The following is a 27,105-nucleotide window of genomic DNA, read 5'->3' as shown; positions in this document are numbered from 1 at the left end:
TTTTAGGTCAGAGTGGAAGTGAATTCAAGCCCAAAGCTATCAAGGAAAAAAACAGAATCGAAAACACAACACTGATGATGAAGTGGATAAACAACAGTCCCCCCGGAAACCCAATACAACTTGTTCCTGTGAATTGGTCTGTCTGTGTGTCTTGCTGAGGCAACACTGGCAAATTCTGTTCAACTCTTGTGGGTTTCAACCTCAGACCCTGTCTCCCAGTTGGAGCGACAGAAATGGAAGGTCGTGGTCACCGCGGATGCTTTGTTTTCCACAGTCCCTGCTCACTGCGTCCCACCCGCAACAGGACCATCTGCCTTCTCAATTAATAGGCATGTTTGTGCTCCACATTTGTTTGTGCTCATAGATGATTTTTGTAATAAAACTCAGACTTTCTGGTATTTCTTGGATTCCTGGGTGATGACACTGCGCTTTGCTTTTTTGGGCTTGTGGCCGTTTCCCGTGGAAAATGTAGCTTGCAGAAACTACTGTAGCTGTTTTCTGGTGTGTCTGTGGGATTAAATGAAGAATAGAATGAGTCTTGTTGATGTTCCGCCTACCACAATTAAGAGCAGACACGCTGTGTGCTGGAGAACGCACAAGATAAAGAAGCAGGCTTTGCACTGTCCTTTGAGACATGACAATAGGGGCAAAGTATTTAAGCTTAGAAAATGCCATGACATTTTGTTCTATCGTTCTGTCCTAGCATTCATTATTACTTCAAAAATATAGAGAAAAGAAAAGATTATTTATTGTTATTATTATTTTCTTTCTCAGTTCCATTAGACTCTGTATCATGTCAAAAGTTTTCAAGTCGCAAAAAATGTGACTTCAGCAACGATAGCTGACCAGACCAGGGTGACCAGGGAGCTAGAGGTCCTTTTGTATACTTTTCTAAATATGATTTTCCAGATTTGAAGAAATATTATTGCAATTTTACATAGATTGTGGATTTGGCTTTGGCTTTCTTTTGGGCAACACTGAGCTGCCGTGGGAGCTCCATGGACCACACACAGACCTTTGACTAGAGCACATTCTGCCCAGTTGCACAGGAACCAAGTGTGGGAAGAGGGTAGAGCTGGCAATCTCTACCACTCACCATTTTGAACACCATGGCCAAACAGCTGGACAACAGGAAACCGTGCACCTGCTGAGAGTGAAGCCGAAAAGAAACATTTTAAATTTACAAGAACAAGTTCCTTTACCAAAGGAAGGAACACTGTTATTATCATCATTATCGTCTTTACCTTACAATATTAAGCACCTTCACGTGATTGTTGTTGTCATTTGGTGCTATATGAACAAAAATGAATTGAATTGTTTAAGGCTCTTTTGAAGGAATGTTTCTTGGATCAAATAAAGGATGTTAAAATAATGTCTTAAGATTTTAACTGACTAATAATAAACGCCATTTGAGAAGTGAAAATCAACAAATCTCTTGGTCTTTACTACATTTATGCAATGATGGCACTGACTGAACAAATCTAGTCCAATTCATGTTTGTTGTGAGTCTGGTCGAAGATGGCTACATACCAGTTTATCTTTTATAGTGGGAAGCCTCCTCAAACTGATTAATGGTGGTGCTGCCAAGATTTGGCTCATTACCTCCTAAGTCTCAATAATGGCACGATTCCTATTCTCTGCTTTTGAAATGCCTTGTCTTTATGACAAAGACTAATCTATCTTTAGTTGACAGATAAACCTAAGAAAAATTAATCTGTCCAGTTGCTTGGCTCTTCTTTTTTTGCAGGATAGGCTTTCTATATTCACCTTCCTGAAATTGTGATCTCCAAGGATTTGCAATAACATATGAGCTCATTAGTCTGTGACTGTTTCTCATCACTTAAGTATAAGTATGTAGATTTTAGATTCTTTGCTCTCCAAGAGCTCATGCCCAATCGACCAACCCTACAATTTATGGATGCCAGCTTTGTTCTGAAATGAAGTAAGTTTGTGGCAATCATGATAAAAAGTGAGAAGGGCCCTTTCTTATAGATTTTAAAAAGCCATTGCATTTGTTTGGGTTCTACTAAGAGGTCATTGCTGCTTATACAGCTTAATCTCAAGGATGTAACGGTGATGAAGCTACAGTTGTTCACACAAGGGTCTGTCATCAAACCTCCCAACAACACCACTCAGCAAGCAAGCAGCATGGAGAGATTTCTCATTAGAGCACGCTTGCAGTGGTAAGGGGTCTTACTCTATAATGATTTAAGCATATGAATCCAAAGCTGTGGCTTTTTTTCTGTTTTTTTTTCTGAAAACTGTCATGGATCAAGTCCTGCTTTTATACTTTGATGTTTTAAGTCGCCTTTCCACCATTACGAATGACGCATGGCACTGTTTGGCTCAATGGATGAAAACCATAATGTGATTTCTCCCCATTGTTATACATTTTCCCCAAATTGCAGACCCACCCCATGGGGTGGGTCTGCAATTTGATTCTTTGATTCTTTGCAAAGAATCAAGACTATCTGGTCTGTCTTAGGAGATGTCTAGAGCTGTCAGGAGATGTCTAGAGCTGTCAGTGACTGTCATCTATCAACAGTCACTGACTTAAACCAGTAAACAAACGGAATACTTGGCAACTGTATTCCGTGGCAACTGACTTCTCCGCAAAAGTTCAAACAGAAATACTTCAAGACTGTGTGATTGTTTGGTGAAATCTTCTCCGGATTGTTGATTCTAGTTTATTTTTAGCTTAGAAATAAAACTTCAAGATAAGCTTACATGAGGTTTGTCTTGAAATGTAGACAAATGAGAAACGCTGATGACTGCGTGTTGCGTTGCTCTCATTATATGTATACAACTTAAAGAAAAAAAAGGACAAAATGATGATTTCTCCCTATCACATGAACCCGCGTCATCCTTGAATTAGTTATGTCAAACACTGTCAAGCTGCCTGTTCTCGAATTGCCACATGGGGCGTCAACTTTCATCCTTGCATGTAGTAAGATCTTCCCTTCGAGGCTCTACAGTTAGATAAACACAGTGTCTTATGGGGTTTTCAAATTCTGTCTCTTTCATACTGAGTGTTACAATCAACCATAAGCCGGCTTGGGTGCACTGCCATGGATCGTAGGAGGAATATGTGAGCAGTAAACATGAGAAGGTCTCCTCCATTGACAGGAATTCCACTTTCTGCTGCTGCTGTGAAACATGGAATACCTAATTGTACAGTGGTCACCCACTAGGTCTAAATAGGGTTCAAGACCACACAGTACGATGCAGACCCACTGTAGGAAACTCTCAGAGACACAGGATGAAACTGTGAGCTTTATTCACCGATTGTTTTGCTTTAGGGTGATCCATCTGTGTATGGTCTTAAAATATGTCTTTTTAAATCTTTCTCATTGCTACACCTCTTCTTCATGAATACAAACAATGAGATGCTAGCATTAAAGCATTTTCTTTGTTACTTCAAAATTTGTATTGATAATCTTCTAAAAACATAAACTGTATGAGTGAATGCTTGAACATGTGACAGTTTGACAATAAAAGCATTCAGATTATGCTTTGCTATTTCAGGTTGATGGCCCAAAGCAACATGAAAGAAATAATGGAAATGTAAAAAATGATGTATTGGATAAACGGCGAAGAGGGGAGCATATTTATGAGGTGATAATTTGTATGTTTTCTCTCCGGACTATGGCCCCTCGGAAAACCTCTTAACACAGAAGGTAAAACAAGGGGTGCCTTCTGTAGTATGTGGATTTTAGTCTATCACTGGCTAGCCCAAGTTTAGATCGCCCCCCCTCCTGCAAATGACACATTCAAATTAGGTGTGGTTAGGGGTTTCTTCAAATACACAGCTAGATTCACACAAATTCTTCTCCCCACCTCACCTCTCTCTGGTCTGGCCTAAGAAAACCGCATGCCGGGGTCACTGCGCTCTCCCCAAGCCAAACCAGACCCATAATTTTGCTTTTGTTTCAGATGTAGCCTCAAAGCCTGAAATATAAAGACTCAGGCCAGCCTGGGAAGGTCAGTATGTAGAAGGAAAGAGCGCGATAGAGATGGGAAAGGCTGAGAGAAAGCAAGAATCAAAGAAAGAATGAGATGGGGAGGGGGGTAAGGAGAGAAAGCGGACCTCAAGACTGTTGTTGAGAATGGAGTGGTTTCCAGCCTGTTGAGGAAGTCTTTATTATACAGTATGTGTGTGGACAGGAAGAGCTGTGTAACAAGGAGCAGATTGGGCCAAACCACTGGCCATTACTGACCATTGCTGACCATTACACCCAATGAGCTTTAACTATTTTTGGATCCTGGCTATCTCTAGGTTAGGAGAGTACATTTACACTTTGCATAATCTCTGTGTGTGACAAAAGATAAACTTTTTGTTCATAATGTCTTCCGTTTTCTGCCACCGCCTTCAGTATAGGTTAGACCTTATAAAATAAGATGACTCTGTTTTCTTTTTTTGGGCCATGCTGTTTCTGAAGACTGAAGCAGCTCTGTAACTTTTTTTCAGTGGCAGTTCAATTACTGTTGATGAAAAAATAATGAAAAACATTTTTTATATTCAATGTTTATTCTATGCAATATTCTTAAACTGGACATGAAGCACTACATGTATAAAAGCTCATTTAGACCACGGAGTCCTACTCTAAAAATCTGTTGTAGATTTAACACTGTCTGTGGAACAAGATTTCATAAATAAATGTTTAAAGTTAAAGTTTTTAGAGCATTTGTAGCACCATCTTGTGACAAAGAATGTGACGTCACTGGGTTGGTTGCTTCAAATAGATTTACTTTAATTTATCCTAGCTAACTAGTGACAGAACCAATAACTAACTAACTAAAAATCAGTATAAGCTGGTCACATTTGTACTGCCCCTGGGTCCAACAAGGAGTTTTTTGATAACCCCAACCACAACAACAACAACAACAACAAGTTATTCTTCACTTTCACCCTGTCTTTTAAACAGTAAGTGGTTCTTTGTTGCTGGCTAGCTGCACAGAAACAGGAAAATTCACCTGTTAGCCATAATGTTAGGGGTTTTAGGGCACTTGATTCAGGTGCGCCGGTGATTCACCAGACAGTTGTAAACTGTTTGGATGTGAAAACAGATTCGTTTATTGAATAAGCATTGATCACTTCTGCTCTGTCAACTTATAGCACCGCCCAGTCTGTAAACTGAGGGGACAGTGTCGGTCTCCAGCTTGTCGCCATCTGGCTTGTTGGTCCTGTGAACAACCAGTGGACCTGACACAATGGGCTCTCTTTTATGCAGTCCTCATTTATGAAGTGCTCTACAAACCCTAACATTATGGCTAACAGGAGAATTAGCGGCTAGGTGCCGCTAACCAACATTAAAGAACCACTTACTGCTTAAGAGACAGAGAGTGAAAGTGACAGTATATCCTTGTTTTGTTTTTTTTTAAACATAAAACTCATTGTTGCAGTCAGCGACAGTTCCTTTAGACCATTTTATACTTTCAGTCTCCTTGTTTTCCACTTATTTATTGGTTCTGTCACTAGTTAGCTAACTTAAACTTTTATAAGTCTATCAGTAGCAACCAACAAACCAACTTAGTGACATCACATTCTGTTTTGGCACAAGATGCTGCTACACATGCTCTAAAAACCTTTTAACACTTATTCATTAAATCCAGCCTCACAGACAGTGTTAAAACTGGCTCCATGGTATAAATGAGACTTTATACATGTAGTGTTTCATGACTGCTTTAATTTTTTTAACAAAAGCACTATGTTCACAGTTTATACATAGCTGACATTTAAGTGGGCCAAACCAGAGCTCCAGTTATGATGAAACAAGTTTTGTGCCAATCACCATCTCGTGTTAAGATCAAAAAGGTCAAAATACATAAGTCATAATGCTTCCATTGTAACAAATGGAGAGGAGTGGAGGTGGTGTTGTGTGGGGGTGATGGACTGAAACCCCAAAACCTCAACCTTCTTTTAAGAAAAACAAACCAGTTTTATTTCAAAGCCAGCTAGTGCATTATACTCATCTGACCTCAGGAAGCTTTCTCTTTCAGCCTAGTCCTGGACACATTCATTGTTCCACCATCGGGGGACGAGGCAGATCTGTGACACGTGATGGCTAAACTGCAGTGTGGCCCTGGCCACAAATCCGGCAACATTTGGCCCCTGGAGCCTTGTTTCATGGGAAGCCGACTCTCTGACCACAGCTGGACAATAACATGGTTTTTGCTTGGCGCACACTGGTGTTTTGTATATTACGTGACATATTGCCTGGCTTAGCATAATATTGTAAAACTATCCATAATCATTCAACCTCATGGGGAGATGTTGAGTAATGGCAGGCAATATAAGGATTTGGAGTGACATTTACACAACTATTTTGGGGCATTACAATGGAAGAGTTTTGCAGAAAAACACAGAGAACTTGAATGTAAATATCTGCTAGTACTGTGGTATACCACAGTATACCACATATTGCAGTCACCTGTCAGTACTTACACAGGTTTAGGTTAGCAATGTTATAATAGTTTGAGCGTAAAAGCCATGCATACCTATACATCAAAAAGTATACAGAGATTTTCTCCTGCTTGACAAAAACAGAGGGGACTAAAATACACCCTTTTTCTGCATTGTTCAGCTTTGTGCTGTTGGATCAAGTTCCCGGTTTGATGCCCTGCAGAAAAACTACATCTGGATGCCTTGGTATCTAAGGTGTTCATAGTATTTGGCAATATTTTGAGACTCTTGCACGTCTGAGCTTGCCATGCTTTATCAAGGCTTATATAAAAATAATCTAAAGTAAGAAGCCCATGACAGACCTGCAAGACACCACCATGGGGTGTTTTCTAATCAAAACTGAAATGTACTGCAAAGGAATTATGTGCTTTTATAGCATGGTATGCAATCACTACTCTGTGTGAAAAAAAACCCAGAAGTGCTACATTTGTGTTAAACCCGAGGTAAGTAAAACTTTTTTTTTTTTTTTTTTTTTCGCCTGTCCCATTTGGTTCTTTAGCCATCAGAATTGTTGTCTGAAGACCAACAAGGATACCCAATGGATTTACTTTGCCAAATGGATCATCGTGGCATTGCCGTATTGGTCCATTTGGTCGATCTTTGTTTTTATTATTTATTATATTTTATTTTCAGATGTTACAGACGGGACAGACATGAGTGAGAGATAGGAAAGGGAGAAAGAAAGAGGAAGGAAAGGAAAAACAGAAGGGGAGAGGGACAGTGAGAAATGGGGGGAGAAAAAAAATAAAAATCTCCTGGATCACCTGTTGAGAGAAGAATAGAAAACAAGCAAAAAAAGACAAAAAAAAAAAGAAACAAAGCAACATACTAAACACAACACCATCGCATTAATCTAGCTAAGTGTAAACAGCAGTAAATACTAAATATTCAATGTTGTTGTGCAGCACGCAGGACAGATGTGCTTCGAGGTAGCAGCCAAGAAAGGTGTAATTTGGGTCTACGAGCAGTGAACACCCGTGTGCATACCTGTGTGGATCAGCGCGCTTGTATTCCAAAGGTTTCTCCATGTAACGATCTGCTAGGGAGTGTGGGGGGGCCACAGCCCCGTCCTCCAGGGTGTGAAGCAGGTATGGAGGAGATCAAAACTCCAGACATCCAGAGGCCCCCAGAACACAAGAGACCAAGGAAGACCAACAGAGGGGCAGCCGCGCCACTGTTCCAGTAAGAGCTGAGGAGAGTCCCAGATGAGGGTTCACTCAGCAGCCGCGGAGCAGAAGTCAGGGGGAGTTGCAGTGACGCGCCCGTGAGCTCCGCCGGCCGCCAGCTGTGCCTGAGTGACCGAGCCCCAGGCCGAGAGGCCGGGGGCACCCCACCCCCGAAGGGGCCCGAGCGAGCCCCAGGCTCCAGGCCCCGATAAGCGGCCGCCAAGGAGTGAGCCGGTGTGTACCTGGACGCCCACCCCCAGACACAAAGAACCACCAACGCACCGACACCTGAGGGAGTCCGCCACCGGCAGGGGAAGTGGTGGTAGGTGGAGATAGGCCTCCAAACCTTGGAGGGCCTGAGGTGTCCCCAGAGAGGTGGCGTCTGATACCCCACCTGACATATAGACACAGACATACAGGCACACACAGACACAAACATCCATTCCCCCCCCCCTGCTCTCATATGCACTCACTCCACACTCAACCAACGTGGAGACGGACATAAAGAGACGCTGTACACACGATCACACTCCCCAAGTGTACTCTACAAACCGGGTCTAGGTACCCTTGCCCCTGGAGGGGGGAACTGCACCCAGACCCAGGTGGTGTTACCCTTTTCCCTGCGGTGGGGAGAGGCAGACCACCCCGACTCCGTAGCAGCAGGGAGGCCCCACACTCCAGACCGCAGTCGGACGGCCAACTCCACCTAGCCCTCCCACTCCAGCAGGCTGCAGAGAATGGGGGTGGGAGAAGACTCCAAACCTCCCTCCACCCGCTCATTGTAGTGTTGATGCATGTGTGTTCTAAGGTGCAATTAAAACCCAGGAGGGCATGGAGCTACCTGCCAAGGAGCAGCAGGTAAACGCATGGTCCCTCCTGATAAGTAAAACTTCAAAATCTGTACATACAGCCACTACATTACAAAGTAAACAACATTAAATTTAGCCTAAAGGGTAACAATTTACTGTGAGTGCACTAGTACCTCTATTGTGAGTGGTATATTTCAAAGAAGAAGGTTTGCTGTATGTAATTGCATCTGACAGTGTGCCCTGTGACAAGAAACCACACAACGGCATCATATGCTCATAGGCTGGAAAGTATTATGACTTATTTTTCTTGCATATGATAAACAAGGCGAGAGAGGCGATTCTTTCCTTTCTGAAACCAAGCATATCAGACTGGATTCCATTCATCTCCTGTTTCATTTAATATTTCATACAGCCCATTTGAACAATTGTGTTATTATGGCAGTGTAAATAGACCTTTGCACTGGGCAAGACTTCAGGAATGCTGATGATGTGTAAGCTGACACCCTGCCTGCTGTAGGAAGCTAAATTATCATTTATTGTAGATTGGTAACCCCTGTAATAGGTGGGTGGTGTTTATCACCAGCCAATCATCAGAACAGTCTTTCACAAAATGATTGGGAAAACGGTACTGGTGTCAGCATGAACTGAATATAATAGGTTTGGAAACATGCACAATAATTCACACCCAAAGTCAATTTTATTTTCTTCCCTTTAAGGCATTCTCTAATCTTTTAAATTTACAATCTTATGTGCCATGTACCTCTTATTTTAGTTAAGTTTCAGTGACAAGACTGAAATTTGTACTCAGAAGGATGCATCTCATGTGAAAAGTATCACTAATTCTCCTTCTTCAGAGTGGAAAGTTTTTAATACAGTCATGAAGAAGAAATTTTTCACATGATTCCATAGGAATTAAAACGGTAAATACCAGTCAGGTGCTGCTGATCATATGAACTTTAATTAATCATCAACAAGTGTGAGTTTCCTGGTTTGCTGCAGCATTGAGGCATGTGTTAAAAAACCCAAGGAGGAAAGACTTCAGCCATAATTCAACTGGGAAGGGATACAAGACCATTTCTAAATAATTTGAAGTCCATCATTCTACAGTGAAAACGATTATTCATAAGTGGAAAACATTCACGACAACTGCCAATCTTCCCAAAAGTTGATATTCCAGCACATTCACCTCAACCTCAAACTGTGCAGTGCTCAGAGAAATGACAAAAAACCCCAAGCTCTACAGGTTTCAGTTAGCAGTTAAAAGTTGAAGTTCATGATAGTACAACTAAAAAATATCTGAACTCATCTAGCGTGGCTTGCTTGGAAAGGTTGCTAGGACTGCAAAGCTACATCTGAACAAACTGCAAGACTTCTAAAACAATGTCCTTTGAACAGACAAGACCACAGTGGAAATTTGTGGCCATAATTTGAAATATCCATGTCTGGCGAAACTCAAACAGCATATGGGCACAGACATCTCATACCAACTGTACAGTTGGTACCAACAGCACAGTGGTGGAGGGGTGATGATCAAGGCTTGCTTTGAAGCCACATGACCTGGGGACTTTGCAAGCATTGAATCAGTCATGAACTACTCTGTCTAGCAAAGTATTTTAGATTCAAATTTGAGGTCATCTGTCAGCTAGAGCTTGACCAAAAACAGGTCATGCAACAGGACAATGTTTCTAAGCAGAATGGTGGGAAAAACTAAATTATGTGACAACTACTTGCTTTTAACTTTATTGCCCTAAGTGACAATGGGTTAATGTAACTCTGATTTTTCCTCATCTTGCCAGGTGTACCAAGTGGCTCAGTCAGCTGATGCAACCAGCGCTATTTTATGCAATAAAATAATCTTTGTCTTCCCAAGTACATCCAAACAGATTACAACATAACAGATTGCAGCATGCACATCACACCACAACATGACTATGTTACAGGAGCATGATCAGGAATCCCATCAGCACGTCTGCAAGGAAAATAGGTCAACGTGTGCGAAGGATAACAAAAACAAATAAATGGATGCTCTGAGGAAGAGATGCCAGACTCCCCCCCCCCCCCCCCCCCCCCTCACATCATGGCTCTCCTCAGTGCAGTCCTTGTTTAAAAAATACTCTGTATGAATAACTGGTACTGATACTGTTAGCTATTAATCTATTGACAGCAACCAACCAGCCTGTTGACGTCAGGTTCAGTTACATTTGTGGACCATTTAACACCAAGAGTGTGTAATTTTGTTCACTGTCTTACATATAGTATTCCATATTCACTCTTCACAAGTGATTTCACAACTCATTCATTAGGCTATGGAAGACTGTCAGACTTTATGAACTTAATGGATGAAGCATAAAGTTTTACAGTTCTAATGTGAAGTAGTCACATTTAAACTAAACATCAGCACTGACAAGTGGTAAAATAAAAATAAATGAACCTACAAATTTACAAGGGTTAAACATTTGAACTGAACAAGAACGCAGAAAAACAGTTGTTACGTACCCATTAGCTTAGCTACTAGCTAAACTGAATCCGGTAGTCCAGTTTCCTTCCTAGCTTACATGTAAGCACAGCGTGAACATAATGTTCTTGTGTTTTATCCAGAGAAATATTTTTTTCGTATTTCTAATACCTTTGGGTGGAAAGCTCGTTTTTATATCATGGCTAACCAAGTGTGTTCTCAGTAAACATCTGTTGGGTTTCGTTATGCACTCAATTGTTTTGAAAGAGCAGCCCTACACAAATGTTTTTCTCTGCGCTGTAGCAATTAGATAAGATAAGATAAGATAAGATAGAACTTTATTAATCCCTCGGGTGGGTTCCTCTGGGAAATTCGACTTCCAAAAAAAAAAGCACAGCAACGACCGAAGTTACAGTTACAGAATTGTTATATATATACACACACACACACACACATATATATAAATACAGAGACAATATAAATAAAATATACAAAGGGGATAAATAGAATAAATAGGAATAAAAAATAAAAATACAAGTGAATTGCACATTTCAAGTATTGAGTCTCCTTTGGTCCACTCTGGAATGCATTAAAACTGCTAGATTCTTGCTGTAGTCACAACCAAATCTAGTACTGCAGGACATTTACAATGCCGGACTTTTTTTAAACACTGGTGCCAACCAAGTCTGTGGAGAATAGAGTTTTATACTCTCAAGCCACAATGATAGAGGCCAAGTGAGTATAGTTAATCTGGTTCGTTTACAGGGCTTGAATTAATTGTTGCCACTGCTTCCTCCAGTAGCCTAGCTTTGCTGGTCTGCTTTAAGCACCCATCAATTCTCCTGCTAGACCTCTAGAGCAGCCCAGCCAAAGAATATAGAGTAAGAACACTATATAGGTTAGAGTGTTGCAATTAGTATCACTTTTCTTGTCTTGTGTGTTTGTGAGGGTGTGTTTTTATGTCTGAATGGAATTATTAATTGCCCCGTGGATACAAGTTTGAATTTTTTGTAAAGCTACTAATATGATTTCATACCCAAATGCAACTCTCCCACTTTTCCATTCTTTCCACTGTATTCATTTGACTGTAAACCAAGTCAAAAATCATGGGGTTGTGAGAGTAGAGGCTTCAGTGCAGAGCTCTTATGGTTTACCTGAAGGACAACCACAGTGTAAATCTTCTCCCCTGGGGAAGGATATTCAGGATGTGGGTTTGAAGGAAAGCCGTGTCCGTGTGCATATGTGTGTGTGTGTGTTTGTGAAAGGGAGAGAGAGTGCACAAGGAAAGGAGAAGATTTTAACACGCATGCATGCATATGTGTTGGTGTGAGTGCATCCGTGTGTGTGTGTGTATGTGTGTGTGGTCCTCTTAGTGAGGTGGAAAATTATTTTTAAGTTCTAGTTAAATATTTGCTTTTCCTTCGAGCTGCCAATGACGTTTTTAGAACTACTAGACTTGACACTGGTGAGGTGTGTGTGAAAGCCAATACTGAGAGTGGATGTTAATGTGCGTTCCTATGAATGAGCAAAAGCATTACTACCCAAAAGGAGGAAGGCTCCAGGGCCTGCTCACTACATTGTAAGAGAGAACAACAAATTGTAAGCAATTAAAGTCATGTTTATTTTCATCACAACAGTGTTTGAACCTTTCCCCATCTAGAATTTACATTGAAAAAATACACAGACAAAGCTGCAGACATTACAAATGAGTAACTTGGCATCCGTGACACTATGGCAAAACCCAAACAAAAACCCTGGTCTGTTTAGTCAGCCTGACCAATACTTTGTATTGTGGGCAACTCTGTTTGGCTAGGTTTAACTGCAGTACAAAGGTTGGTGTAGTTTTCCAGCCTTGTAAAGAAGTTAGCCTCAATGAAAGCGACAAATAAAGACCATTTAATCTTTGATATACCTGAACCATAGCACAATTACTGATAAACATAGAATTGTAAATGTATTCTGGAAGTTTTATGTGAGATATAAAATCCATGAAAGAGATTCCCCAACCTTAAAGAGGAAGAACATGATCTTGTCAACATGTGACAGCCAGGCCATAAGGCCAGGGTCTACAGGACATGAAGAAGAAATGACTTGTAAAATCTCACCACTAGATGTCAGTAGATTGCAGTCAACTGTATTCTGTTTTCTTATTCCACCCATTTTAAGTGCATAATCCTAGCAATGCTGGTCCCCGTTCATCTGTAGTGAGTGTAGGCTCTTCAGTCTGGCTACCTTGATGTTTACCTCAGCTTTCCTTGTGAAAGGAGTCACTTACAAGACTGATGAGATGAGTTTTTGAGGATATGTTGAACGTTTCTGTTAATAAAGTGCGACTGTTTTGACGTGTTTTTTTTTTTTAAGTGGATCTGACACTGTTGGGCTGATTTGTGCTCGGACATGTACTGCAACTATGGGACTTTATATAAAGAGGAACATCTAAGTTCAGTTTTGAGTGTCATGGCAAAGTCTGTGAATACATATGTACATGTTCAAAAAAGTTTTTTTTAAAGAAGTTGCAACTAATTTCAGGTATTTTGAGGTGAAAATGAATTTAATCTAGCATAATGCAGAAACATCTGCGTTTCTGTCCTGGACACAGTTTCTTGTGTCACTCCACAAATGTCCTAGACCACTATGCTATTTTCCTCCTTCTTGCTCACCAACTGAAATCAACGGATTGTAGCACAAGTGGAAGAATGTTGATGTTTTTCTCTTTCTATCGCTAACTCTATCTCTACATCTAGGGATCTCTGTAATGCAACTTACAACATAACTGTAACGATGACGTAATTACTGAATTTAATACAATAACATGTTACAAACATTGTTTATACTGTTTGGGCATACCTTCTAAAATGGCCATGTAATATAATTTCTAGAACAATGTAAATCAAAAAAGACTCAGTTTTCCTTTGGTGGAAAAGCAATAAAATTTTTACATTTTGGTTCCTCCTTTATACCACAACTACGATCACTTGCAAAAAAGGATCCTTTCACCTGTGCGCTTCTATAATAAAGCTGCACTTAATCTTTAATAACAAAAGTTATAGCTTCCTTGTATCTCCTTCTGGTTCTAATGCAAGTTTAAACCATTAATTCATGTTCATATGTTATATCAAAACACATCACAGCAGGTAATAGTAACATAATCCCAATGTAACTAAGAAAGTAAGTAACAAAACATTAAAAACAATGCTTTGTGACCCTGTTTTCATTCTTGTATGATGAACAATCAGCAGATTCTGAGCCTAAGATCAAAGTCTATGAGCAATAGTATCAGTATTAGCAGGGATAAATGTCTAGATCCTGTTTAGTGATCTGTATGTGAGAACAAGGATTTTAAAACAAATTCTGGAAGCCAATATAAAGTATATAAAATGGGAGTGACATGAATTCGCTTGCTGGAACGTGTTACTGCAGTATTCTGGAAGTGTCTCTTGGGTGTAGGAGATATTTATAAGAGCTAATTTATCCAATCCAGTGCACAAGGCATTACAAATCATGAGGAGTGATGATCATGGTTTCAGTTATGTTGGTGTTTAAGATAAAGTAACTGCTAAAGAGGCAGTCATGAACCCGGGTTTAACAGTGGACTAGGGTGGAAAACTTATCCAGGTAGTGAGACAGATACAACTGAACATCATCGGCACAGAAATGATAGGAAATGCTAGAAAAAGACTGAATGGTGTCAGCTAAAGAAAGGATGTCGACAGAAGATAGTAATGGACCCAGGACTGAACCACGGGAAACACTACAGATTAGCGAAGGAGTAGAGAAGCACTTAAGTGACCTAGAAGTGCAAAAAACAACCTTGAAACTATGAAACTTGAATGGTGAAAAATAAAGGCAAGATCTAGCTTTATGTTAATGACAATAGTCTTCTTGTTTCAGCTGCTCCTCTTGAGTAAATGCTCCTCCTGGGCGTCACCACAGTACATCATCTGTTTCCATCTCATCCATCTCTCTTAGAACCATCTACAATATACACCCATCTCCAAAGGATAAACAGAACAAAGATCAACCCTCCCATAAATGAGACTGAGCAATTCTGTGGAATAAAGAGGCATTACCCACCAACACAATGCCAAGTGGCTAATAAACCTACAAATAACCTCCTAGAACAAGACCCAAACAGAGGAAGAGATCCAACAGTGAGTATTTGGCATGAAGCGCTGGACAGCCAGAAAGCAGTCTTTCTGGTTGAAAAAGATAACAACATGCCAAAATTTCCTGACAACACAAATAAGTGACCTGTTAACAACACTTACTTAAAATTATTGATGATCCTAATCATGAAGGAACACCTTAAAATAACTGGCTGATAACCCGCTTACAAAAATGAGGATGTTTTCTCTTGGGTATCATAATAGCCAAGCTGAGAGGGCACTGGAAAAAACACAAGAGGGTTAAAGCACAAGCTTCAAGGTGATTGAACTGACTGACTGCATGAAAATGTACTAATTGTTCTATAATGATTGGTGCCACACAAAGGGAACACTGCACTGATAATATTCAACAACTTACTGGAGCCATGAAAAACACTTGTGGAGCCTACTATAATGTCTCAAGTCACTAACAAATGCAGAATGTACCACGATGATATATTTTTCCTGCTGTTATTCTGCATACACCACGATCACCCCAGTCAGCTCAGTGCAATGTCCATAAGTCGACTGACAGTCAGCCAGCTCCTAAACATGAATTTCAACCTATATTCCAGCAGTGAATGAGACACTGACTTAGTGATCCAACTTTGCCAGGATTTGCGGTGAGGTCTGTTGGTTGGACAGCATAATTGTGGAAGGGGTGAAACTACTGTAAGAAAATATCTGATATCACATGGGCCAATAACAAATATGATTAGGCTGCAACTAGGTCAGTCACAGGCAAATCTCTCCAGAGGACTGTAATTTCTAATTTTCCTTTTAATTAAAAGGTTTTATGGTCCTTAATTTAGATTTACTAAAGAGAAATAAAACACCTTCAATATTTTTTCTGTTTCAGGTGACAGATATGCAGGTAAAAAATATGTGGGGGGTTTTCTTTTTTTTTTTTTTTGCAAAACCTGCTGAAATTCCTTTGAAGTCTTAAAAGTACCCCCTCATTGGCATTTTCCTTCAGTTTTCCCCACCTGCAAGGAGCGCTACCTACACCTTCTCTGCTTCCCAGGCTCATCATTCCAGCACATCTCTCAGCACTGATTCTCTTATCCTCCACTATAGTCTGCCAAAAAAGCACCTGAGGGCCTGCACTACTCTGGTATTTCTGCTGAAAGCTATAATAAATCATTTGCCTTTTGTGTCTCAGCTTTCTGCCAATTTTGCTAATGTGTTTTCTCTTCTAGATCTTTGTTTTGGAGTTGAAAGATACCTACTTTAAATATATGCAGGAGTGAACGAAGAAGCATCCCGTGGAGTCTTAGCACACTCAGTGATTCTGGCTCCTTGTCATCACTCTAATGCCCCATTTCCCCAGGTTGAATAGGACAGGAAGCATAAAGCTAGAGATATTTGGTGAAAGTAACAGGTAAAGGAGAGGGGAAGACTGAAAAAGAAAAGGGCTTTTGTCAGGAACTGAATATTGGATTTAAAGACCCTGACTTTTGTTGCTGTCCACAAGTGTTTTGACCATAACCCTATATCAAATGCCAGTGACTTCGGTTGTGGTAAAATGATTCTGCAGGGAAGAAAGCATGGTGTTTACTTAAGGGGGAGAATTTCACATTTTGACCAAATTGACTCTGTATAGAGAGCAGCTCAACAGGCCATGTAAATATCAAAAGACCTTTAATGAAACCACAAGGTATGACAGTTTCCAAAGTACATATTATCTATGGAGAGGTCACAGTGGGAAAGTGGCCTGCCATCCTTTTGCATTTCTTCTGGTGGCCAGAAAGTCATGAGCGATCACTGGAATTTTTTTGGTCAATGCTTCTTGTTTGAGCTCAAGGCTTCCTGACAACCCCTTCCTGACTGTGTCATCCCCCCGGCTCATAGAAACTCGTGCACATGTGTTTCCACACTTGCACATGCAGTCACATGTGCACGCACAAACAGACAGACACATGCGTATTTTGCCATCCAGTTCAGTGACTTGGAGCTCTTGCAACGGTCCTAAGTGGATTTAGGACCATTCTGAGTTGGTGGGAGCAGACTTCCTGAAAACAAAGGAATGGACTAATCTGCAGATTTGCCAGTGGATTTGATAAAAGCCCATGTTCTAAGCCAAAGTTTCCCTGACCTCTTGTTAAAAACTGCTCATGTCTCCCACCCATCCCTCCCTCCCATATTCTTTTTATGAGCTGAGGGAGAGTGGATTACCGGGGGTACTGTGTCACTAATTAAACTCTTCTCTCTGTTCCACCCCCTTCAATCTTCTATTCCACATACACTCAGACAATCAGCACTTTTTTCCATTTTGGCACAACTTTTGTATTGAAAAAGGCTCATGTCGATTCCCAGCCGGAGTAAAGCACAGCGGTGTCAGGGTCACAAGTCAAAGGTCAATCCTGAGAGGTTAGGTGGAGGTTAATAAGGTGTTTTGTCACTTGAATAAAAGGTTTAATCTCCCTGCGACTAAAAAGGATGCACCTTTTTTTTAGAAAGTTTTACAAATAACCACCAACCACTCTTCTTTCAAGTCCTCCACTCTTTGTAGTCTACCCTTTGTAGCTTATCACAGCAAAGCAAAACCTATCAAAGCTATGGATTGTGCTGGATTAATTTACAGCAACATTTTCTACAAACCTAATCTTTATCTGCGCATCATCTTTCTTATAAAGCGCTTCCTCAGATGTCTGTGCAGAAGGCTAACTAGCTGATTCCTTTGAAACAATTAAAATTCCAGCCTTTGTCCTCCACTCTGTGAGCTGTCTTGAATCACAGAGCTCATTTGGGCACTGATGCAGCTTTGCTGAAAGGAACCCTCTTGATGAGGCTATTATTTTAATGGGAAGAGATTTTGAATATTCATTACATGCATGCAGCCATCACTGACACACAAAGCATAGATAATGACAGGAACCAAACGCTGGCAACGCGCCAGGTCTGAAAAAAGCATTACCCACTTGCCAATCTGCAGTACCAGTGGCTCAACTAGACAGCTGCGGACAATAAAGTGGAAAAGTGGCCTCCTTTATGGTCTTTACTGCTCTAGAAAAAAATCATAGTAACATATCTACTATCATCATTAGACTTGTCATTTATTTGACCATATAATGTAGTATTATTTCACTCCAAAACCAGGAGTAGTTTTTTTTAAGCAATGCCTGCTGAGTGTTTTCACAGCGTTTCCAAAAATAGATGCTGTGCTGAGAGCAGACTGGAGTTGAAACTGCAGAATGCATTTTCTTATGCCCACGTTTCCTGTTTACAGTTTTTTTTTCTGCTTACTTCCTTATGGGTGAGCAATAATTTCTTTAGATGCATTTTTGTGCTGCTCTTGTATATAAATTTGTATGGTTTCTTCTTCTTCTTTTTTTTTTTTTAGAAATTTAGCTTAATTATTCAGTATAACTGTTGCTAACAGATGCGTAAACATTCAGGAAAAATTGTTTGCAGAAATTCAGTGCAACACGTGTGAAATGCGTCTGTTTTGAATATGCCTGACTGCTCCTACGAGGAAACCCACAACATTAGGTCAAGGCCATGTGGTGTGTTGTGCCACTGATGGTGAAGAATGTGACAGATTGAGGACAAACAGGCTTTTCCACAAACAAAAATACAGGGAAAATCCACATTTGCTTTTTTCCACTTGTTTGTGAAACAGCCACTCACTTATTGTTTTTGTGTCAGTGTGAATTACAGTAATCCTTCTCTATAACTGCCCATTTACTTGCAAAATGAATCTCACAGTCAAATAGACTTTACTGGGAGAGCACTACATTTTTATTTGTGTTTTGTGAGTTTTACTCATTTTGATTTTGATTGGAATTTTGCAAACATTGGAGGATTATAATGCACCAGCACCATAAGCCACCATAATAATTCACCATAATAAGGCAACATCAGCAGTAATGACACCTGAATAAGATTTATATTGAATTGGAGTGTAACTTTGCCATGTTGGACTCTAATTTTCTCTGGTCCCCTCCCCAATCGGACCAGGAGTGACATTTTAGCCACATGCTCTCCTTAAATTGCTGGCTGTCTGAGCGGTGTCCAAAAAACAAAATGTAGGTTTTATAGATAATTGGGAAACTTTCTGGGGAAAACCCAGTCTTGTCAGGGGAGACAACATCCATCCCATTGTAGCTGGAGTAGCTCGCATTTCTAGAAATCTGGCCAAATTTATTACACCTCTCTGCAACTTCTTTTCTCATTTAATCCACCCAAAAATGCATTCCCATAGATATTGTGTCTGCTCCCAGACCACCAAAAAACAAACCAAAATAAGTAAAATAATTGTTTAAGCATAGAAATTCACAAAGACAGGACAATATCCTCATCCTGAACATGACAGCTTCAACATGCATTTAATTGTTAGACTCATTTGACTTCTCTGAAACATCCACAAGTGGATATTGTTGTGACATATGGCATAGAAACTGAACATTTAACAGTATTCCCTGTAACGTGTAATTTATTGAAAAACATTTAAATTTACTATAATGGATTACGCAGATGTGGGGAATAAATTTCATTACAGTAGATGTCTTTCTGAAAATGCTATAATTAAGCATAAGGATATAATTTCTCCACTATTACCTTCTTTAATGCCATTTACCAACACCGCTACCTAAACTCTGCTCCCCCTGGGGTTGATTATCATGCTAATAGTGTTAAATCCTCACTGCCTATGACTCTAGATGTGACTACGTACTGTGGCTCCTCTGAAAAAGAAAACCTAAAATCAGAAGTGCTTCCTTGTTTTAACTTACAAATGCATACATTAAAGTAGGTAACCCCTAATTTGGAGAGGGGATAATGTCGCTTAAAAAAAAAAGTCCCCAGTGAAGCAGGGACATCTTACGATACATCACTAAATGATGAAAACAAGTACAATCACAGGTTTCTTTAAAGAACTGTAACAATGCTGACAAAGTGTTCTGTTGAATCAGTGCAAGGAAAGAACTATGGGCACATTACATCTGCATCCTGCTTTCTTATTTCTCAAGAAAAGGAAAATGAACTGTACAGTTACACTGACTTTAACTTTGCCAGCTGTGGATTACTGAAAAGAAAAGATCATCAGTAATCCTAGGAGTCTTCGTTTTTATAACCCATTGAAGTAGCAGACACATGGCTGTTCAGCATTCATGAGTCAGTGAATAGGACTATCCCAAGGCAGAATTCTACACCTTTTCAGGCTCAAATCAACACTAAACAGCTAATCCCAAAGATATATGTATTTCCCAGTGACAAAATGTTAATGATGGCCTGTAGTACCACAGATTCTTACACAATACGATGTGGTTTCCCCTTTGAACGCTCTGTCTCATTTGGCAAACAAACCTTTAATAATATCTGCTTTCCCCCGAATTTCTACAAGTATTTTAATGCCGTCTAGTATTCTTTTTAAACCGAAAAAAAAAAAATGTGAGAATAACAACCAATATTCAGCAGTGCCACCAGTGATTCCTTTATGCATCCTTTTGAATTATTATTAGTATAGAGTCTTGGTTCTTTGCACTCAGGAATTTGAAGTGTTCTTTTTCACTGATGTTCTCTGTGTGGTTAGTTATTTCAATGGTGGGTTACAGCTGCTCTGCCTATGCTATTTCTCCCAGGATTCTTGCGCATCCTGTGGTTTGGTATCACCCAAAGGTGTCTGATGTATTTGGCCGTTGTGCTCGGCTGGCCCGCTCTGTGGTCGCCCTCTGTTTGGGTTTCTGCTTCATGCTCAGATTAGCAGCTATCTCCACTGGGCTCTGCCTTTTCCTGGAAGCTGGCTCACTCATTGAGTATTTGCTTATGTTTTAGTGTGAACTGGCATACTCCACTCCAGATAGTCTGCTCTGAATAGTCCTGCTTTGTGACAGGAGCTATTGTGCACTTCTCTAAACCTCTAGCTATTGATTTACTGTCAAGGCTCGGCTGTGTGGCAGGCAGGAGGAGGACCCAAACGCAAAACTCACAGACACGGGGATGAACTCAAAATCACAGCTTTAATGCTGGAATGGCCGAACATAGGAAATACAAAACTAAACTGGGAAAAGTAAACTAACATACGCGAAGAGACACAGGGAGATCCACACAACATGAGGGACGACGTCACGCTGAACAGAGGGAGACGCAGACAGAAATACACAGAGGGTTAACGAGGGGAGTGGGAACACACGGGGAACACAGGTGACACTGATAATCATAACGAGACAGGCGGGGTGAACTGAACACTGACGGGAGAGGTGAAACAGGAAGTACAGGGGAGAGAGAGCACGAGTAGAACACCAACGTAACGGGCAGGGGAGACACGGAATAAACACGAAAGGGGACGAGGGCTCATAAATACATAGAGGGCACACAGGGGGAAGAGAGAGCACGGGGAGAACTTAGACATAATGGGCAGGGGAAGCATGGAATAAAACATAAGGAGAGACGAGGGCTCACAGATACACAGAGGGGCACACAGGGAGACATGAAGGGCAAGGGATCAAAACTAGAAGCCATAAAATAAAATCACACACAAGTACAATAATACGAAAATCACAAAGAACTAAAAACGCTGGGTCAGGAGACCCAGGACCGTGACAGTACCCCCCCCTCAAGGGCTGGCTCCAGACAGCCCAAACACAGAAAAACAAAACCAAACAGAAAACAACCCAGGGCGGGCGGCGGGGGCCCAGGACGGAGGGCTCGGAACAGAAAACAAAAGAAGAGCACAGCAAACACCGGAGCCCAAGAAAATAACTCAAACACAGAGCAGTTCAGGGGGCCGACCATGCGCAAGGCAACGGCGGAGACGTGAAAACAGTTCAGGAGGCCGGCCGTGCGCAAGGCAACGGCGGCGGCGAAGGAGACGACGGAGCAGTTCAGGAGGCCGGCCGCGCGGAAGGCGGCGGCGGCGGCTCTCCAGTGTCAGGCGCACCGGCCGAGGCCCGGAGGGCACAGGACCAGGCGAAGCACAGGCTGAGGAGGCTGCAGCAGACGAGGAGGCTGCAGCAGACGAGGAGGCTGCAGCAGACGAGGAGGCTGCAGCAGACGAGGAGGCTGCAGCAGACGAGGAGGCTGCAGCAGACGAGGAGGCTGCAGCAGACGAAGACTCTGAGGAGGCTGCAGCAGACGAAGACTCTGAGGAGGCTGCAGCAGACGAAGACTCTGAGGAGGCTGCAGCAGACGAAGACTCTGAGGAGGCTGCAGCAGACGAAGACTCTGAGGAGGCTGCAGCAGACGAAGACTCTGAGGAGGCTGCAGCAGACGAAGACTCTGAGGAGGGGCCAGGCGGAGCTGCAGAGGCTGAGGCCGGGCCAGGCGGAGCTGCAGAGGCTGAGGCCGGACCAGGCGGAGCTGCAGAGGCTGAGGCCGGACCAGGCGGAGCTGCAGAGGCTGGCCCAGGCGATGACGAAGCGGTCGCAGATGGCGGCTGGACAGGCTCCTCGGGCCCTCCAGCTGATGCGGCGTGAGGCTGGACAGGCCCTTCGGACTCTCCAGCGGAGACGTGAGGCTGAACGGGCCCCTCGGACCCTCCAGCGGAGACAGGAGGCTGAACGGGCCCCTCGGACCCTCCAGCGGAGACAGGAGGCTGAACGGGCCCCTCGGACCCTCCAGCGGAGACAGGAGGCTGAACGGGCCCCTCGGACCCTCCAGCGGAGACAGGAGGCTGAACGGGCCCCTCGGACCCTCCAGCGGAGACAGGAGGCTGAACGGGCCCCTCGGACCCTCCAGCGGAGACAGGAGGCTGAACGGGCCTCTCGGACCCTCCAGCGGGGACGAGGAGGTGCTGGCCGGGCTCACTGGAACCCCCAGCGGATGAGGCAGATGGCGGCGTGGGAGCCACGGAGTCCTGGATGAGCTCATCCGAGCTTCCAGCAGGAGCTGATGTAGAGCCAGAGAGGTTTGGGACCCCTGGCTGAATGTTAAGCCGAACAGAAGACCGTATTGCTATCGGGGACTGGGCCAATGGTTCAGGTGCGAGCTGAGCTACTGGGGGGGCGGATGAGAGTGGGAGCTGAGCTACTGATGGTGGTGAAGTAGATAACTGCACGGGGAACTGAACTGAGGGCGTCTGCACTGGCACAGGGGACTGAACTGATGTCTGTTGTAACGGAGGTGGTGAGAGTGGAGTAGGCAGTGGAGTAGATGACTTCACAGGAGAATGAACCAGAGGTGAGTGCGCAGGAGATTGAGCTAGAGGTGGTAGTGATAGTTGAGGGGAAAGTGGAGCTGGTGATTGAGTGGATGACTGTGCTAAAGGAGGCTGCACTGGGGACACTGGAGACTGCACTGGGGACACTGGAGACTGCACTGGGGACACTGGAGACTGCACTGGGGACACTGGAGACTGCACTGGGGACACTGGAGACTGCACTGGGGACACTGGAGACTGCAGTGATGGTTGTAGTGGAGGTGTAACGGGTGAAGGAGTGGCTGAAGTGGCTGTGGGTCGGACGGCTAGTGGCTCAGCTACAGGGTATGGTAACGGCAGGGCTATGGGTTGAATGACTGACTGAGTAGCAGCCTGAGTGGCTGGGTGTAGGGACGGTTGTGGTGGAAGAGAAACAGGTGGTAGAGTGGATGATGGAGCTTGTGGTGGAGTTAATGGCTGAGCTAGCGGGGACACAGGAGACTGAACTGAGGGTGGCTGCAAGGGAGCTAACTGAACTGAGGGTGGCGGCGAGGGAGCTAACTGAACTGAGGGTGGCGGCGAGGGAGCTAACGGAGCTGTGAAGGGCTGCGAGGAAGCTAACGGAGCTGTGAAGGGCTGCGAGGAAGCTAACGGAGCTGTGAAGGGCTGCGAGGAAGCTAACGGAGCTGTGAAGGGCTGCGAGGAAGCTAACGGAGCTGTGAAGGGCTGCGAGGAAGCTAACGGAGCTGTGAAGGGCTGCGAGGGAGCTAACGGAGCTGTGAAGGGCTGCGAGGGAGCTAACGGAGCTGTGAAGGGCTGCGAGGGAGCTAACGGAGCTGTGAAGGGCTGCGAGGGAGCTAACGGAGCTGTGAAGGGCTGCGAGGGAGCTGTGAAGGGCTGCGCAGGCGATAAGCAGCTCGCATTGACTTCCGCCACACAAAACACAGCCCCTGAATGAACAGTCATAATGTCTGGAAAAGACACAGAGTTCTCACTCACCACAGCAGGTGAATTAGAAGGCCGAATGTCCGGCTGTGGGGTGGCGCGTCGGCGGCGTGAATGCCGTTTTCTTCGGGAAGCCGGAGGTGCGGTGATGGAGGAAACCGGCAACGACGGAGAGATCGCGGCCGGCTCCTCATCCTCCGACCACATTGCTGCGAGAAAAGCAGCGGGTGAGTGACAGTCAGAGTGGAGGGTGGATGGAGAGGAGTCCAGTGGCAGTAACGTGGAAACGTTTCCCGATTGTGGCGGTCGCTGTTGCGGTATGACGAGCTCGCGAATTTGTACTGTCTTCTTGGCTTTCTGCAGATTGGACAGTAGGCCCGAAAATCCTGAGAGCTCGTGGAGATGGGGATTCCCTTTGAGAATAGCCTCGATGGCGTTTATCCCAATGGACACGGCTTTAATGTCCGAGGCGTGGGAAACTCGCTCCCACAGGCCGAAGATGCGGGCCAAATCGCTTTCCCGGGAGGAGCCTGCTGGGTCCATGTCTGGTGACGTCGTACTGTCAAGGCTCGGCTGTGTGGCAGGCAGGAGGAGGACCCAAACGCAAAACTCACAGACACGGGGATGAACTCAAAATCACAGCTTTAATGCTGGAATGGCCGAACATAGGAAATACAAAACTAAACTGGGAAAAGTAAACTAACATACGCGAAGAGACACAGGGAGATCCACACAACATGAGGGACGACGTCACGCTGAACAGAGGGAGACGCAGACAGAAATACACAGAGGGTTAACGAGGGGAGTGGGAACACACGGGGAACACAGGTGACACTGATAATCATAACGAGACAGGCGGGGTGAACTGAACACTGACGGGAGAGGTGAAACAGGAAGTACAGGGGAGAGAGAGCACGAGTAGAACACCAACGTAACGGGCAGGGGAGACACGGAATAAACACGAAAGGGGACGAGGGCTCATAAATACATAGAGGGCACACAGGGGGAAGAGAGAGCACGGGGAGAACTTAGACATAATGGGCAGGGGAAGCATGGAATAAAACATAAGGAGAGACGAGGGCTCACAGATACACAGAGGGGCACACAGGGAGACATGAAGGGCAAGGGATCAAAACTAGAAGCCATAAAATAAAATCACACACAAGTACAATAATACGAAAATCACAAAGAACTAAAAACGCTGGGTCAGGAGACCCAGGACCGTGACATTTACAATGATTTTAAATTTGACTCATGCACTGAACAACCACTTAAACTAGCACTTAATCTCTTTGAACATAAACAAATGTCCAAATCAGATAATAAACTATAATGACATCCTCATTTGATACCAGTATTATTTTGTTTCCAAACATTCAGATTAAACCTTTTCAGTCAATATGCACCTTGTTTTTTATGTTGGAATAACAGGCAGTACACTTGGACAATATACATAAGGTCTCGTGCGTGCACACTTAATGTGCCTATATGGTTTTTGTTGTGTCTGAGGCAGACGTCTGCAATTTAGGGGCTTCTTTTTCGTTGATATATCTTGTTGCACTTGAGTGCATCTTCCAGGCTCAGAGCCTAGAGTTTAGCATGAGATTTTAGCATATCGGTTGCACTGCTATACACTAGCTACCAATATCCCACACAACCAAAAAACCACAATCAGTCCTAATACAACTATCACATCACACATAAAAAGTTCTTCCTCACAGCCTGCTTATCTCTTCAAAACATTTCATCAAAGTTAAGTGACACTCTTAAGTGATCTCTCCTAAAGATATACACAGCTTTATTGCTCTTTACAGGTCCAAGGATATTCCTTTGCTAATGAGAGTGTGTGGTTGCACTGAACTGTAATGTACAAATTGGCAGAGCTGATTACGCTGCCCTTTGCCAAATTTATCTGGTAATCTTCTGCCTCTCAGTTTCATTTACCCTCTTAATCTCTGTCTTGTTGGCAGATATATAAGACTGTCTCAGCGGGCATGTATGTTTCAGCCTCCCTTTGAGTGATAAGTAGAACCCAAGACGTGCCAAGTGCTGTTTCCCAGAAGTTTATCAAAGGATGCTGCAGTGCTCTCTTGCTCCCATTCGTTGTGCTTATTTGCATTTGTGATTAGTCTGGCTCTACTGGAAGTATGGCCTCATCTTTGTGGCATGAATCCAAGGCCATTTTAGAAATTCTTATAATATATGGAAAGCTTGGCGTTACTTTATGGCTCTGTTAGTATCTCAATAGCTGTGATTTTCCTCATTTATATTAGTAAATTATGTGTTGCAGAAATTTGAAAGAAATGGAAACAGATAACTTTTAGTAAGAAAGAATTTTCAGAGTGTGCCAGTTTGGTATTCTTTGAATTTTAGCCAATATCATATTTAGGCTTTTTTTCCCCCCAACACATTTTGCAAACATCTTGCAACAGGTTTTCATATATGGATGAATGACTAAAAACACAGGCTGAGGGACAGAATATAAAAAAGGATATTGGTGAGACATTTGCCTGACAGAGAGCTAACACATCAGGGGCTCAAGCCCATTCTCACAAGAGACTGCTGGTTTAGATTTGGAAGCTAAGGCAAAGTGCCAGATGTTCTTTTCACTGGGGATGAGCCACTAATCTGAATTTGTGTCCCACTGATGGGACTTCCTGACTAGTTGAGGATGTTGTCATCATTGGTTATTGTTGAACTTGGTCATAGGTTGTGGTGATTGGTGGGGTGTCACGGGAACCACAGCCAAGCAGTCATCACATGCAAGGCAGAGGAAGAGAGGGGAGGGGAGAGTGGCTTTGAGCTACTCAGTTGCAGTCATGTACTCCACAAGACTTCTGAATGTGTCCTGTGGTATCAAGCACTAAGTAAGTAGCAGCAGATCAGGCCAATGCATACTTGATCAGATTGTGTTGTGAGGAATGTAGAGGCCCTTTAAATGCCTTAAACTTTTTTTCATATTCCTCCAGCCACTCCTGAGCAATTTTTGCCATGTGCCTGGACAAACTGTTGCCATGAAGGGGTGTATGTGGTCTAAAATCTGTT

General features: G+C 43.1%; 1 protein-coding gene across 1 annotated transcript in view; it reads right to left on the bottom strand.

Moving 5' to 3' along the window:
- The window catches only part of LOC146704111 (uncharacterized), a 33,744-nt gene extending 9,141 nt beyond the window's left edge, over positions 1 to 24,603 (bottom strand). Inside the window, exons 1-2 of the mRNA XM_085465099.1 lie at positions 24,220 to 24,603; positions 22,631 to 23,721 (exon numbers count right to left, since the gene is read on the bottom strand). Coding sequence (XP_085321225.1) covers positions 22,631 to 23,721; positions 24,220 to 24,603 — 1,475 coding nt within the window. The remainder of the gene's footprint in view (positions 1 to 22,630; positions 23,722 to 24,219) is intronic.
- Between the last annotated feature and the right edge of the window lie 2,502 nt (positions 24,604 to 27,105).

This window comes from Copadichromis virginalis, linkage group LG7 (genome assembly GCF_057382275.1).
Source record: "Copadichromis virginalis isolate Kocher_CV1m ecotype Utaka linkage group LG7, C_Virginalis_male_GT1.1, whole genome shotgun sequence".
NCBI classification, from domain to species: domain Eukaryota; kingdom Metazoa; phylum Chordata; class Actinopteri; order Cichliformes; family Cichlidae; genus Copadichromis; species Copadichromis virginalis.
This window is presented reverse-complemented; position numbering and strand designations above follow the sequence as displayed.